Source organism: Coregonus lavaretus (genome assembly GCF_964263955.1).
Source record: "Coregonus lavaretus genome assembly, contig: HAP1_SCAFFOLD_968, whole genome shotgun sequence".
NCBI classification, from domain to species: Eukaryota; Metazoa; Chordata; class Actinopteri; order Salmoniformes; family Salmonidae; genus Coregonus; species Coregonus lavaretus.
This window is the reverse complement of record NW_028160533.1, coordinates 77,060-93,484: the sequence shown is the minus strand read 5'-3', so window position 1 is coordinate 93,484 and position 16,425 is coordinate 77,060. Positions and strand designations below refer to the sequence as shown.

The 16,425-nt window shown below is 48.3% G+C and overlaps 1 protein-coding gene across 1 annotated transcript in view; it reads left to right on the top strand.

Moving 5' to 3' along the window:
* Positions 1 to 16,425, top strand: part of LOC311121690 (uncharacterized protein) — a 63,676-nt gene that overhangs the window by 33,135 nt on the left and 14,116 nt on the right. The window contains exons 11-20 of the mRNA XM_084196148.1: positions 2,033 to 2,284; positions 2,492 to 2,640; positions 4,165 to 4,314; positions 4,399 to 4,555; positions 7,025 to 7,171; positions 7,449 to 7,558; positions 7,791 to 7,944; positions 8,057 to 8,229; positions 14,948 to 15,075; positions 15,362 to 15,759. Coding sequence (XP_084052274.1) covers positions 2,033 to 2,284; positions 2,492 to 2,640; positions 4,165 to 4,314; positions 4,399 to 4,555; positions 7,025 to 7,171; positions 7,449 to 7,558; positions 7,791 to 7,944; positions 8,057 to 8,229; positions 14,948 to 15,075; positions 15,362 to 15,759 — 1,818 coding nt within the window. The remainder of the gene's footprint in view (positions 1 to 2,032; positions 2,285 to 2,491; positions 2,641 to 4,164; positions 4,315 to 4,398; positions 4,556 to 7,024; positions 7,172 to 7,448; positions 7,559 to 7,790; positions 7,945 to 8,056; positions 8,230 to 14,947; positions 15,076 to 15,361; positions 15,760 to 16,425) is intronic.

The window sequence follows — 16,425 nt, the reverse complement described above, 5'->3', positions numbered from 1 at the left end:
GCAGGCCAGGCTTGGTCCTGTAGCACCCCTCCAGCTAGGATGGAGTCCGTCACTCCTTAGCAGGCCAGGCTTGGTCCTGTAGCACCCCTCCAGGGCCCATCACTCCTCAGCAGGCCAGGCTTGGTCCTGTAACACCCCTCCAGCTAGGATGGAGTCCATCACTCCTCAGCAGGCCAGGCTTGGTCCTGTAACACCCCTCCATCTAGGATGGAGTCCATCACTCCTCAGCAGGCCAGGCTTGGTCCTGTAGCACCCCTCCATCTAGGATGGAGTCCATCACTCCTCAGCAGGCCAGGCTTGGTCCTGTAGCACCCCTCCAGCTAGGATGGAGTCCATCACTCCTCAGCAGGCCAGGCTTGGTCCTGTAGCACCCCTCCAGCTAGGATGGAGTCCATCACTCCTCAGCAGGCCAGGCTTGGTCCTGTAGCACCCCTCCAGCTAGGATGGAGTCCATCACTCCTCAGCAGGCCAGGCTTGGTCCTGTAACACCCCTCCAGCTAGGATGGAGTCCATCACTCCTCAGCAGGCCAGGCTTGGTCCTGTAGCACCCCTCCGGCTAGGATGGAGTCCATCACTCCTCAGCAGGCCAGGCTTGGTCCTGTAGCACCCCTCCATCTAGGATGGAGTCCGTCACTCCTCAGCAGGCCAGGCTTGGTCCTGTAGCACCCCTCCAGCTAGGATGAAGTCCATCACTCCTCAGCAGGCCAGGCTTGGTCTTGTAGCACCCCTCCAGCTAGGATGGAGTCCATCACTCCTCAGCAGGCCAGGCTTGGTCCTGTAGCACCCCTCCAGCTAGGATGGAGTCCATCACTCCTCAGCAGGCCAGGCTTGGTCCTGTAGCACCCCTCCAGCTAGGATGGAGTCCGTCACTCCTCAGCAGGCCAGGCTTGGTCCTGTAGCACCCCTCCAGCTAGGATGGAGTCCGTCACTCCTCAGCAGGCCAGGCTTGGTCCTGTAACACCCCTCCAGCTAGGATGGAGTCCGTCACTCCTCAGCAGGCCAGGCTTGGTCCTGTAGCACCCCTCCAGCTAGGATGGAGTCTGTCACTCCTCAGCAGGCCAGGCTTGGTCCTGTAGCACCCCTCCAGCTAGGATGGAGTCCATCACTCCTCAGCAGGCCAGGCTTGGTCCTGTTTGTGGGTGAGTCCCAGAAAGAGAGCCAATTATCTACAAATTCTATTTTTTGGGAGGGGCAGAAAACTGTTTTCAACATTCAGAGACTTGTCTCGAAGCCACTCCTGCGTCATCTTGGCTGTGACATAGGGTCGTTGTCCAGTTGGAAGGTGAACCTCCGGTCAGAGTGACCATCGGGTTCTTGGTCACCTCCCTGACCAAGGCCCTTCTCCCCCGATTGCTCAGTTTGGCCGGACGGCCAGCTCTAGGAAGAGTCTTGGTGGTTCCAAACTTCTTCCATTTAAGAATGATGGAGGCCACAGTGTTCTTGGGGACCTTCAATGCTGCAGACATTTTGTGGTACCCTTCCCCAAATCTGTGCCTCGACACAATCCTGTCTCGGAGCTCTACGGACAATTCCTTCAACCTCATGGCTTGGTTTTTGCTCTGACATGCACTGTCAACTGTGGGACCTTATAGAGACAGGTGTGTGCCTTTCCAAATCATGTCCAATCAATTGAATTTACCACAGGTGGACTCCAAATCAAGTTGTAGAAACATCTCAAGAATGATCAATGGGAACAGGAGGCACCTGAGCTCAATTTCGAGTCTCATAGCAAAGGATCTGAATACTTATTTAAATAAGGTATTTCTGTTTTTATTTTTAATACATTTGCTAAAATTTATAAAAACCTGTTTTCGCTTTGTCATTATGGGATATTGTGTGTAGATAGATGAGGAATAAAATGTATTTAATCCATTTTAGAATAAGGCTGTAACGTAACAAAATGTGGAAAAAGTCAAGGGGTCTGAATACTTTCCGAATGCACCACATAGAAATGAACACATCCCCCAGCCCACTGTATTGGTCCATTATATAGCCTGTTTAATGATATTCTGTTGTTGTTTCCCGTGTCTAGTCCAAGGTTCTGTTCTCCCAGAGTAGCAGTAGCCCTACTCTGTGTCTGTCCAGCGATGGGTCAGGACCAGACCGGTTGACTACAGGGCTAACCCAGGTGTTGGATGTATTGGCCCAGGCTGAGACCACTACAGGGCTAACCCAGGTGTTGGATGTGTTGGCCCAGGCTGAGACCACTACAGGGCTAACCCAGGTGTTGGATGTGTTGGCCCAGGCTGAGACCACCCTGCTGTGGCGGCACCAGGAAGTACAGGTCTGTTGAAGACATGCATCAGATCCACTGTTCTAATAGGCTGTTTGAAGACAGACTCTACCCAGCAGGCCAAGCGTGTTCTAATGTTGTCATTTCAACCCATTTTTCCCCCCTGGGTAGAGAAGATATCTATATCTGTTTCTGCATGATCTAGTTAAGTCCAAACAAGCCACCAGTGTCCATGTCTCATCTCCCGCTTCCCTTCAGGATGCTGCGGCTAGCCTGCGGAGGCTGGGTGAGGAGAGAGCGGCGCTGGAACAGAGAGTCAGACAGCTGGAGACAGACACAGAGGAGAGGCAGACACAGAGCCTGCATGGAGGACAGGAGCTCACACACACACAGGACATGTTGCTCAGGTAACACACACAGGACATGTTGCTCAGGTAACACACACAGGACATGTTGCTCAGGTAACACACACAGGACGTGTTGCTCAGGTAAGACACACTGGACGTGTTGCTCAGGTAACACACACTGGACGTGTTGCTCAGGTAAGACACGTTGCTCAGGTAAGACACGTTGCTCAGGTAAGACACACTGGACGTGTTGCTCAGGTAAGACACACTGGACGTGTTGCTCAGGTAAGACACGTTGCTCAGGTAAGACACGTTGCTCAGGTAAGACACACTGGACGTGTTGCTCAGGTAAGACACGTTGCTCAGGTAAGACACACTGGACGTGTTGCTCAGGTAAGACACGTTGCTCAGGTAAGACACGTTGCTCAGGTAACACACACTGGACGTGTTGCTCAGGTAACACACATGTTGCTCAGGTAAGACACACTGGACGTGTTGCTCAGGTAAGACACACTGGACGTGTTGCTCAGGTAACACACACTGGACGTGTTGCTCAGGTAACACACACTGGACGTGTTGCTCAGGTAAGACACGTTGCTCAGGTAAGACACACTGGACGTGTTGCTCAGGTAAGACACGTTGCTCAGGTAAGACACACTGGACGTGTTGCTCAGGTAAGACACGTTGCTCAGGTAAGACACGTTGCTCAGGTAACACACACTGGACGTGTTGCTCAGGTAACACACATGTTGCTCAGGTAAGACACACTGGACGTGTTGCTCAGGTAAGACACACTGGACGTGTTGCTCAGGTAACACACACTGGACGTGTTGCTCAGGTAACACACACTGGACGTGTTGCTCAGGTAACACACATGTTGCTCAGGTAAGACACACTGGACATGTTGCTCAGGTAACACACACTGGACGTGTTGCTCAGGTAAGACACGTTGCTCAGGTAAGACACACTGGACGTGTTGCTCAGGTAAGACACGTTGCTCAGGTAAGACACGTTGCTCAGGTAACACACACTGGACGTGTTGCTCAGGTAACACACATGTTGCTCAGGTAAGACACACTGGACGTGTTGCTCAGGTAAGACACACTGGACGTGTTGCTCAGGTAACACACACTGGACGTGTTGCTCAGGTAACACACACTGGACGTGTTGCTCAGGTAAGACACGTTGCTCAGGTAAGACACACTGGACGTGTTGCTCAGGTAAGACACGTTGCTCAGGTAAGACACGTTGCTCAGGTAAGACACACTGGACGTGTTGCTCAGGTCTCGGGTGAGGAGGAGGAAGCCTGCTTATTTAAACCTGAATTTAGCCAGGTGGGTTGTTGAGAATAATATATATTTTACAATAATAACCTGTTCCTACTTCTGTTCTGCAGGATGTCTTGTGTTCTCTCTAGCCTGGTCCCGGATCTGTTTGTGCTGTCTTGCCAACTCCTGGTCATTGTCCCAGAGGAGTTGGAAAGACCGCACAAACAGATGTGGGACCAGGCTCTGTGTTCTCCACGTATAGTTGACTGGAAAAACGCTGGAGATTCACCCATCTATGTTGCTGTTGCTGTGTCAGTGAGAGAGAGATGGTGGGCTCCCTGAGGAGCCAGCTGGAGGAAGAAGAGAGACGGAGTGAGGAGAGAAGGAAGGAGAACGAACGACTGAGACGGGAGAGAGAGAGGGAGGTGGAAGAGAGGAAGGAGCTGGAGAGTGAGAGGCAGAGACGGTACCTACTCCAGGTCACTGTAAAGTCAACTGTTGATGTAACAAGGGCTTTACAAACCATTTGATTGATTGATTTGATTGACAGATTGGAGGCTGACCTGGTAGAGAGTGCCCATCTCAGTGAGCGTGAGGCTCGTATCCGCATGGAGCTGCATGCCCTACAGGGGGCGCTGCAGAGAGAACAGCTGGACAGGGAGAGGGCAGAAGAGGAAGCTGCTGATGTTAAGAATGCTCTAAGCAAGGTACAGCTATCATCTCTGACCTCTAACCTCTTGAGTCTTAGATTGGATCTGACACATGCTCGTTGTATTTGTCTGCCTTTGTTTACATGATCGTGATCGCTCACCCGTTAAAGCCTGCAAACTACATGCATCGTTTCATATTGAAAATAGAGTATTATGTTGTAGGGTGTCCAGTCAAACACGCATCTTTTGACCAATGGGTAAAATAAGGTGTTAATTGTGTAGATACTCCTCCAAGAAAACCAATGGACCAAACCTCATGTCTCTATCCGTTCAAAGTTACTAGAGTTTATTCCCATATAGGATGACTAGAATTAGTGTGAGTAAACCAATGGAGGACAGAGAAAAAAAGTGGGCAAAAATTAAGAAAATAGCATGGCGTCAGCTGGGCTGGATGCTGGGAGAGAATGGCTAACTGACAGGAAACTAGCATGGCGTCAGCTGGGCTGGATGCTGGGAGAGAATGGCTAACTGACAGGAAACTAGCATGGCGTCAGCTGGGCTGGATGCTGGGAGAGAATGGCTAACTGACAGGAAACTAGCATGGCGTCAGCTGGGCTGGATGCTGGGAGAGAATGGCTAACTGACAGGAAACTAGCATGGCGTCAGCTGGGCTGGATGCTGGGAGAGAATGGCTAACTGACAGGAAACTAGCATGGCGTCAGCTGGGCTGGATGCTGGGAGAGAATGGCTAACTGACAGGAAACTAGCATGGCGTCAGCTGGGCTGGATGCTGGGAGAGAATGGCTAACTGACAGGAAACTAGCATGGCGTCAGCTGGGCTGGATGCTGGGAGAGAATGGCTAACTGACAGGAAACTAGCATGGCGTCAGCTGGGCTGGATGCTGGGAGAGTATTAAGGCTAACTGACAGGAAACTAGCATGGCGTCAGCTGGGCTGGATGCTGGGAGAGAATGGCTAACTGACAGGAAACTAGCATGGCGTCAGCTGGGCTGGATGCTGGGAGAGAATGGCTAAACTGACAGGAAACTAGCATGGCGTCAGCTGGGCTGGATGCTGGGAGAGAATGGCTAACTGACAGGAAACTAGCATGGCGTCAGCTGGGCTGGATGCTGGGAGAGAATGGCTAACTGACAGGAAACTAGCATGGCGTCAGCTGGGCTGGATGCTGGGAGAGAATGGCTAACTGACAGGAAACTAGCATGGCGTCAGCTGGGCTGGATGCTGGGAGAGAATGGCTAACTGACAGGAAACTAGCATGGCGTCAGCTGGGCTGGATGCTGGGAGAGAATGGCTAACTGACAGGAAACTAGCATGGCTTCAGCTGGGCTGGATGCTGGGAGAGAATGGCTAACTGACAGGCTCCAGGCTCACCGCTGAACTCCTCATGTTTCTACTCAAACCCAAAGGACATAAAATGTAGAGCTAAGACAGATATCGATTTTGAGACATGACATGTAGTATTTTCATATTTTAGTATACACCTTTCATATTAATGCGTCATTCCTGATTGTTTTCGAAGATTTCTCACAAATATAAGCGTATCTCTGAAATGTCAATGTAGCTCAAGAGTGTACCCCAAGCTTTTTATTTCAAAGCCTTTTCTATTTAATCCAGCTTCTGTCATGCTAATTTAGCTTTTTGCGACCCGCGGAAACAACTTTGCAGACGACGACCACAACATCTAAAATCATCAAAAGTTACTGTCAGCAGAGCTTATTATCGGATGTAATAGGTTACGAAATCCGACTTTTTGGATATAATGTGAATGATGTTAGAGAAAGACCCCACTGAACGATTCAGAACATGAAGAATCATATTTGTCTTGGTAAAATGTGTTTTATTACATAAGGAACTGAAATGTTTTCTCCCACTCTGGGCAGAGTGGCGGGCACCCTATAATATTACATTTACATTTACATTTTAGTCATTTAGCAGACGCTCTTATCCAGAGCGACTTACAGTTAGTGAGTGCATACATTACATTTTTTATACTGGCCCCCCATGGGAATCGAACCCACAACCCTGGCGTTGCAAACGCCATGCTCTACCAACTGAGCTACGTCCCTGCCGGCCATTCCCTCCCCTACCCTGGACGACGCTGGGCCAATTGTGCGCCGCCCATGAGTCTCCCGGTCGTGGCCGGCTACGACAGAGCCTGGATTCGAACCAGGATCTCTAGTGGCACAGCTAGCACTGCGATGCAAATCCCCTTTGATGCTAACGCTTGCTTCTACTGCACATGCTAGCTTTCATGCTGTTCTGTTCTGTCTCTTTGTCATGGCGTTGTTTCTTCAGCACAAATGATGAAGGTGAAGACTAGAGCAGAAGAGCAGCTCTCATCTTCTTCCCTCAGGACCCCTGTGGAAATGTTGCCTTTCCCACTGGTAGTCTTGCTACTCACATCCCTCCTTCCTCTCCTCCTTCCTCTCCTCCTTCCTCTCCCCTCTCTCTCCCCTCTCTCTCCCCTCGGTCTCCTCCCTCATTCCTCCCTTTGCTTCCCTCCAGGCCCGTGAGTCAGTCTTAACCCTGTCATCCGGTCAGACCCTTCTGAAGAGAGAAGTGTCAGAGCACCGTGATGCCCTAGAGAAGATGGCTGCCTTAAACGAAGCCCTAGCCAAGGACAAGAGAGAGCTCAACGCCCAGGCTATACAGGTATACATTAACCCTAACACCCAGGCTATACAGGTATACATTAACCCCAACACCCAGGCTATACAGGTATACATTAACCCTAACACCCAGTGCTTTGTTGCACTTTTACATCGATGTTGAACATTTCTACTGTCCCACTCTTGTCCACTGTCCCACTCTTGTCCACTGCCCTGTCAAATGTTCAAAATAAATAAATACTCTGCTAAATAAACTGCTAAGCTGTCTCAGACAACTACTCTAGACCCAGAGAGAATGACCTGTTCTTCTCCCCCACAAGCTTGAGATGGAGATGGCTGACCTCCAGGGCCAGCTACAGGGACTGGAGTCAAAGGTCATGACCCTTCGTAGGGAGCTGAAGACCCAGTCCAATGAGAGCACAGAGTTAAGGTAGGACATTATGTGACTTCATCAAAAGTAGACAGACCTTTCTTAAATCCATTACAACTGTTCCAAATAATGTTAATGACATCTGTTTTGAAGACTAAATGCGAACATTAATTTGCCTCAGCGCCTGTCTGCGAGGGCTGGTTTGTGATCGTGATAGTTCCATCAGTATTCTCAGAGCTCTGGCTGTGTGTGACAATCAATCAACATCTTATCAATCAATGTATTTGTCCAGGACTCGTAGAGGATCAGAGCTGAGCTCCCTGCAGCAGCTGAGGCACAGAGAGAGGGACCTGGAGAGTGAGGTGGAGACCCTACGAGAGGAGAAGGAGAGAGAAATCACCGCTCTGGTGGAGGAGAGAGGGATGGATGGAAAACGACTGGAAGAGGTGAAGGAGAACAGGAGAGTGGCATTGAGTCTTTTTATTTTATCTGTGGGGTTTGTGTTGCTTCTATTCAGTTGATTGTTTTTGCGTATTGTTCTTGACGTGTGCGTTCCAGCTGTCTGTGCAGCACAGTGCAGTGTGTGGGGAGTTGAGCGGTCTACAGGCAGAGCTGTGCAAAGCGACAGAGCAGCGGAGGAGGGCAGAGAGAGAGAGCCAGGATGTGGCGGGGACTGTCCTCTCACTGGAGAGAGAGAGAGACCAGCTGGAGCAGGACATAGAGGAACTCAGGTCAATATACTCTTCATGCTTTACAAACGTATAAAAGTAAAGGTTAAAAGCAGAAAATGTGATTTAAGAAAACAGATTTGCCTGCACACTGCCTTAAACGGATAGTTCAGCCAAATGACTAAAGAACTCAATGGTTTCCTGACCCTGTCAGCAGTCTATGGAAAAGGTTTGACAGCAATCCATGCTTTGGTTTAGTTTCCTTGGCAGTGGCTAGTAGTGTTTCCAAATGCTGGCACAAATCCCATTCAAGTAATGAGACCGATATTTCCAGTGATTTTAAACATCACATCCATACTAGAATAGACCTACAAATACTGAACTGTTAAATAAAATGGGATCACTGTAGGTTATCCATTTTTTCCATTGTATGGCTAGAGATAATGCAATGATGCCTATATTAATTTATATGAAAATACTTATACAACTTCTGTTGCATTCACCTTTTACTTATTTGCATATTAGGATGTTTTGGACATGATGTGCGAAAAATGCTAATATTGGTCCCATGACTCAAATGGGATTTGTGCCACGAATGCTAAAATGTTAGCATTTGGAAACAGTGACAGGGAAACTAAACCAACACATTAATTTCTGTCGTTCCTTGTCCATAGACTGCTTACAGCACGTGTCAAACTCATTCCACGGAGGGCCGAGTGGCTGCTGGTTTACACGGAGGGCCGAGTGGCTGCTGGTTTACACGGAGGGCCGAGTGGCTGCTGGTTTACACGGAGGGCCGAGTGGCTGCTGGTTTACACGGAGGGCCGAGTGGCTGCTGGTTTACGCTCCTCCCTTGTACTTGATGGATGAATTAAGGTCACTAGTTAGTAAGGAACTCCCCTCACCTGGTTGTCTAGGTCTTAGCAAGGAACTCCCCTCACCTGGTTGTCTAGGTCTTAGTAAGGAACTCCCCTCACCTGGTTGTCTAGGTCTTAGTGAGGAACTCCCCTCACCTGGTTGTCTAGGTCTTAGTAAGGAACTCCCCTCACCTGGTTGTCTAGGTCTTAGCAAGGAACTCCCCTCACCTGGTTGTCTAGGTCTTAGTAAGGAACTCCCCTCACCTGGTTGTCTAGGTCTTAGTAAGGAACTCCCATCACCTGGTTGTCTAGGTCTTAGTAAGGAACTCCCCTCACCTGGTTGTCTAGGTCTTAGCAAGGAACTCCCCTCACCTGGTTGTCTAGGTCTTAGCAAGGAACTCCCCTCACCTGGTTGTCTAGGTCTTAGTGAGGAACTCCCCTCACCTGGTTGTCTAGGTCTTAGTGAGGAACTCCCCTCACCTGGTTGTCTAGGTCTTAGTAAGGAACTCCCCTCACCTGGTTTTCTAGGTCTTAGCAAGGAACTCCCCTCACCTGGTTGTCTAGGTCTTAGTAAGGAACTCCCCTCACCTGGTTGTCTAGGTCTTAGTAAGGAACTCCCCTCACCTGGTTGTCTAGGTCTTAGTAAGGAACTCCCCTCACCTGGTTGTCTAGGTCTTAGTAAGGAACTCCCCTCACCTGGTTGTCTAGGTCTTAGTAAGGAACTCCCCTCACCTGGTTGTCTAGGTCTTAGCAAGGAACTCCCCTCACCTGGTTGTTGTTGTTGTTGTTGTTGTGTCATTTAGCAGACGCTCTTATCCAGAGCGACTTACAGGAGCAATTAGGGTTAAGTGCCTTGCTCAAGGGCACTTGTCTATGTCTTAGCAAGGAACTCCCCTCACCTGGTTGTCTAGGTCTTAGTGAGGAACTCCCCTCACCTGGTTGTCTAGGTCTTAGTGAGGAACTCCCCTCACCTGGTTGTCTAGGTCTTAGTAAGGAACTCCCCTCACCTGGTTTTCTAGGTCTTAGCAAGGAACTCCCCTCACCTGGTTGTCTAGGTCTTAGTAAGGAACTCCCCTCACCTGGTTGTCTAGGTCTTAGTAAGGAACTCCCCTCACCTGGTTGTCTAGGTCTTAGTAAGGAACTCCCCTCACCTGGTTGTCTAGGTCTTAGTAAGGAACTCCCCTCACCTGGTTGTCTAGGTCTTAGTGAGGAACTCCCCTCACCTGGTTGTCTAGGTCTTAGTAAGGAACTCCCCTCACCTGGTTGTCTAGGTCTTAGCAAGGAACTCCCCTCACCTGGTTGTCTAGGTCTTAGTAAGGAACTCCCCTCACCTGGTTGTCTAGGTCTTAGTAAGGAACTCCCCTCACCTGGTTGTCTAGGTCTTAGTAAGGAACTCCCCTCACCTGGTTGTCTAGGTCTTAGTAAGGAACTCCCTTCACCTGGTTGTCTAGGTCTTAGTAAGGAACTCCCCTCACCTGGTTGTCTAGGTCTTAGTAAGGAACTCCCCTCACCTGGTTGTCTAGGTCTTAGTAAGGAACTCCCCTCACCTGGTTGTCTAGGTCTTAGTGAGGAACTCCCCTCACCTGGTTGTCTAGGTCTTAGTAAGGAACTCCCCTCACCTGGTTGTCTAGGTCTTAGCAAGGAACTCCCCTCACCTGGTTGTCTAGGTCTTAGTGAGGAACTCCCCTCACCTGGTTGTCTAGGTCTTAGTGAGGAACTCCCCTCACCTGGTTGTCTAGGTCTTAGCAAGGAACTCCCCTCACCTGGTTGTCTAGGTCTTAGTAAGGAACTCCCCTCACCTGGTTGTCTAGGTCTTAGTAAGGAACTCCCATCACCTGGTTGTCTAGGTCTTAGTAAGGAACTCCCCTCACCTGGTTGTCTAGGTCTTAGCAAGGAACTCCCCTCACCTGGTTGTCTAGGTCTTAGCAAGGAACTCCCCTCACCTGGTTGTCTAGGTCTTAGCGAGGAACTCCCCTCACCTGGTTGTCTAGGTCTTAGTGAGGAACTCCCCTCAACTGGTTGTCTAGGTCTTAGTAAGGAACTCCCCTCACCTGGTTGTCTAGGTCTTAGTGAGGAACTCCCCTCACCTGGTTGTCTAGGTCTTAGTGAGGAACTCCCCTCACCTGGTTGTCTAGGTCTTAGTAAGGAACTCCCCTCACCTGGTTGTCTAGGTCTTAGCAAGGAACTCCCCTCACCTGGTTGTCTAGGTCTTAGTAAGGAACTCCAGTCTCACCTGGTTGTCTAGGTCTTAGTAAGGAACTCCCCTCACCTGGTTGTCTAGGTCTTAATAAGGAACTCCCCTCACCTGGTTGTCTAGGTCTTAGTAAGGAACTCCCCTCACCTGGTTGTCTAGGTCTTAGTGAGGAACTCCCCTTACCTGGTTGTCTAGGTCTTAGTAAGGAACTCCCCTCACCTGGTTGTCTAGGTCTTAGTGAGGAACTCCCCTCACCTGGTTGTCTAGGTCTTAGTGAGGAACTCCCCTCACCTGGTTGTCTAGGTCTTAGTGAGGAACTCCCCTCACCTGGTTGTCTAGGTCTTAGTAAGGAACTCCCCTCACCTGGTTGTCTAGGTCTTAGTGAGGAACTCCCCTCACCTGGTTGTCTAGGTCTTAGTAAGGAACTCCCCTCACCTGGTTGTCTAGGTCTTTGTAAGGAACTCCGCTCACCTGGTTGTCTTAGTAAGGAACTCCCCTCACCTGGTTGTCTAGGTCTTAGTGAGGAACTCCCCTCACCTGGTTGTCTAGGTCTTAGTAAGGAACTCCCCTCACCTGGTTGTCTAGGTCTTAGTAAGGAACTCGCCTCACCTGGTTGTCTAGGTCTTAGTAAGGAACTCCCCTCACCTGGTTGTCTAGGTCTTAGTGAGGAACTCCCCTCACCTGGTTGTCTAGGTCTTAGTAAGGAACTCCCCTCACCTGGTTGTCTAGGTCTTAGTAAGGAACTCCCCTCACCTGGTTGTCTAGGTCTTAGTAAGGAACTCCCCTCACCTGGTTGTCTAGGTCTTAGTAAGGAACTAACAGTAGTATCATAGTGGTATTAGCATTGTAGTGGTAGTAGTATCGTAGTGGTATTAGCATTGTAGTGGTGGTAGTATCGTAGTGGTATTAGCGTTGTAGTGGTAGTAGTATCATAGTGGTATTAGCGTTGTAGTGGTGATAGTATCGTAATGGTATTAGCATTATAGTGGTGGTATTAGCGTTGTAGTGGTAGTAGTATCGTAGTGGTATTAGCATTGTAGTGGTAGTAGTATCATAGTGGTATTAGCGTTGTAGTGGTAGTAGTATCATAGTGGTATTAGCGTTGTAGTGGTAGTAGTATCGTAGTGGTATTAGCGTTGTAGTGGTAGTAGTATCGTAGTGGTATTAGCGTTGTAGTGGTGGTAGTATCGTAGTGGTATTAGCGTTGTAGTGGTGGTAGTATCGTAGTGGTATTAGCGTTGTAGTGGTAGTAGTATCGTAGTGGTATTAGCATTGTAGTGGTGGTATTAGCGTTGTAGTGGTAGTAGTATCGTAGTGGTATTAGCGTTGTAGTGGTGGTAGTATCGTAGTGGGATTAGCGTTGTAGTGGTGGTATTAGCGTTGTAGTGCTAGTAGTATCGTAGTGGTATTAGCATTGTAGTGGTAGTAGTATCGTAGTGGTATTAGCATTGTAGTGGTAGTAGTATCGTAGTGGTATTAGCATTGTAGTGGTGGTAGTATCGTAGTGGTATTAGCGTTGTAGTGGTAGTAGTATCGTAGTGGTATTAGCGTTGTAGTGGTAGTAGTATCGTAGTGGTAGTAGTATCGTAGTGGTATTAGCGTTGTAGTGGTAGTAGTATCGTAGTGGTATTAGCGTTGTAGTGGTAGTAGTATCGTAGTGGTATTAGCGTTGTAGTGGTAGTAGTATCGTAGTGGTATTAGCGTTGTAGTGGTAGTAGTATCGTAGTGGTATTAGCGTTGTAGTGGTAGTAGTATCGTAGTGGTATTAGCGTTGTAGTTGTAGTGGTATTAGCGTTGTAGTGGTGGTATTAGCGTTGTAGTGGTAGTAGTATCGTAGTGGTATTAGCGTTGTAGTGGTGGTATTAGCGTTGTAGTGGTGGTATTAGCGTTGTAGTGGTAGTAGTATTGTAGTGGTATTAGCGTTGTAGTGGTAGTAGTATCATAGTGGTATTAGCGTTGTAGTGGTAGTAGTATCGTAGTGGTATTAGCATTGTAGTAGTATCGTAGTGGTATTAGCGTTGTAGTGGTAGTAGTATCGTAGTGGTATTAGCGTTGTAGTGGTGGTAGTATCGTAGTGGTATTAGCGTTGTAGTGGTGGTAGTATCGTAGTGGTATTAGCGTTGTAGTGGTAGTAGTATCATAGTGGTATTAGCGTTGTAGTGGTAGTAGTATCGTAGTGGTATTAGCGTTGTAGTGGTAGTAGTATCGTAGTGGTATTAGCGTTGTAGTGGTGGTAGTATCGTAGTGGTATTAGTGTTGTAGTGGTGGTAGTATCGTAGTGGTATTAGCGTTGTAGTGGTAGTAGTATCGTAGTGGTATTAGCATTGTAGTGGTGGTATTAGCGTTGTAGTGGTAGTAGTATCGTAGTGGTATTAGCGTTGTAGTGGTGGTAGTATCGTAGTGGGATTAGCGTTGTAGTGGTGGTATTAGCGTTGTAGTGCTAGTAGTATCGTAGTGGTATTAGCGTTGTAGTGGTAGTAGTATCGTAGTGGTATTAGCATTGTAGTGGTAGTAGTATCGTAGTGGTATTAGCATTGTAGTGGTGGTAGTATCGTAGTGGTATTAGCGTTGTAGTGGTAGTAGTATCGTAGTGGTATTAGCGTTGTAGTGGTAGTAGTATCGTAGTGGTAGTAGTATCGTAGTGGTATTAGCGTTGTAGTGGTAGTAGTATCGTAGTGGTATTAGCGTTGTAGTGGTAGTAGTATCGTAGTGGTATTAGCGTTGTAGTGGTAGTAGTATCGTAGTGGTATTAGCGTTGTAGTGGTAGTAGTATCGTAGTGGTATTAGCGTTGTAGTGGTAGTAGTATCGTAGTGGTATTAGCGTTGTAGTTGTAGTAGTATCGTAGTGGTATTAGCGTTGTAGTGGTGGTATTAGCGTTGTAGTGGTAGTAGTATCGTAGTGGTATTAGCGTTGTAGTGGTGGTATTAGCGTTGTAGTGGTGGTATTAGCGTTGTAGTGGTAGTAGTATCGTAGTGGTATTAGCGTTGTAGTGGTAGTAGTATCATAGTTGTATTAGCGTTGTAGTGGTAGTAGTATCGTAGTGGTATTAGCATTGTAGTGGTGGTATTAGCGTTGTAGTGGTAGTAGTATCGTAGTGGTATTAGCGTTGTAGTGGTAGTAGTATCATAGTGGTATTAGCGTTGTAGTGGTAGTAGTATCGTAGTGGTATTAGCATTGTAGTGGTGGTATTAGCGTTGTAGTGGTAGTAGTATCGTAGTGGTATTAGCGTTGTAGTGGTAGTAGTATCATACTGGTATTAGCGTTGTAGTGGTAGTAGGATCATAGTGGTATTAGCGTTGTAGTGGTAGTAGTATCATAGTGGTATTAGCGTTGTAGTGGTGGTATTAGCATTGTAGTGGTAGTAGGATCATAGTGGTATTAGCGTTGTAGTGGTAGTAGTATCATAGTGGTATTAGCGTTGTAGTGGTGGTATTAGCGTTGTAGTGGTAGTAGGATCATAGTGGTATTAGCGTTGTAGTGGTGGTATTAGCATTGTAGTGGTAGTAGTATCATAGTGGTATTAGCGTTGTAGTGGTAGTAGTATCATAGTGGTATTAGCATTGTAGTGGTAGTAGTATCATAGTGGTATTAGCGTTGTAGTGGTGGTATTAGCGTTGTAGTGGTAGTAGGATCATAGTGGTATTAGCGTTGTAGTGGTGATAGTATTGTAGTGGTAGTAGTATCGTAGTGGTCTCTCCCTGTATGTATGAGTTGTATTTGTCTCTCCAGGATCCTGACGGTGTCCCAGCAACACCAGTTAACCCAGGCCCAACAGCAGGTCTCAGGGCTGGAGGTAGAGCGGAGCCAGCTACAGGTCCAGGTCACCACTCTGCTCCAGACCAAGGACGTGCTGCAGGGTGAGCAGTGACACCTGTTGCCTTAAAGATGAATCCCAATTTCCATTTGGCAGGAGTCAGAAAGTCTAGGAGCCTACTTCCAGAATCCAAGCCTACTGTAACCTACAATGGAAATATGACAAAAGTCCTAGATTTACCTCTCTGTGAGTTGGGGTCTCCAGACCCCATCAAATTACACAGAACCAGCCCATGTATCCACATTCTGTATGTGTTCATTTTCAAAGTTATTGAACTCATCATGGCTGTGTTGTATTGGTCCCCGATATCTCTGTCCTTTGTCCTCCAGGGGAGGTCCAGTTTCTGAGGGGAGAGATGGAGAGAGGGATGAGCCAGACGGAGAAGGAGAAACAGGAGGAGCGAGAGGAGAGGGAGAGGAGCCAGAGAGAGAGGGAGGTCTGGCAGGCTGACCTGGAGAGGCTGCAGTTACAGGTGGATCAGACGACAGAGAAGAGGACAAGAGAAGAGAGGGAACGGAGAGAAGAGAGGGAAGAATGGCAGAGAGAGAGGTTGGCGTTGAGCTCGGAGCTGGGGCACGGTGATGGAGAGGTGGTGGCGATGAAGAACAGGATGGAGGGATTGGAGAAGGAGAAGGAAGAGATGTCATGTATGTTGGAGGAGAGAGATGCAGAGCTGGAGAGACTAACCTCAGAACACAAAAGCCACCAACACAGAGAGAGAGAACTGAAGGAGGAGGGGGAGAGATGGAGGGAGAGAGCAGAGGAGGGGGAGAGATGGAGGGAGAGAGCAGAGGAGGGAGAGAGATGGAGGGAGAGAGCAGAGGAGGGAGAGAGAGAAAATGAGAGACTGAGTCAGAGGCTCACTGAAAAAGAGAAGAATGCCAGTGAACAACTAAAGGCTGTTAAAAGAGAGGGTGAGAATGTAGCGGAACAACTGAAAAAGAAGGAGGTCGAGGGAAGGAAGAGATTAGAGGAGATAGAGGAGCTGAAAACTAGAATGATCTCACTGGAGGAAGACAGAGGCTATCTGGAGAGGGACAGGGATGAAATGAGTCAGAGGTTTAAAGAAAGACAGAAGAAAGAGAGTGAACAACTGAAAGCCACAAGAAGAGAGATGGAGAAGGTGGCAGAACTTCTGAGAAAGAGTGAGGAGGAGAGTACAGAGCTGAAAGCCATGGTCATCTCTCTGGAGGAAGAGTTAAAGGACATTGAGATATTAAAGGGAAACCTTCTGGCTTTAGAAGAGGCCAACACAAAACTCAGGGACAGGGAGATGGAGGAAGAGGAGAAGAGAGAAAAGAGAGAGGCAGAAGAGAGGGAGAGAGTGGAGAGACTGAAAGGAGAGCTGGCACAGAAAGACGTCGAGGTACAGGATCTCCGGAGCAGGATGGAG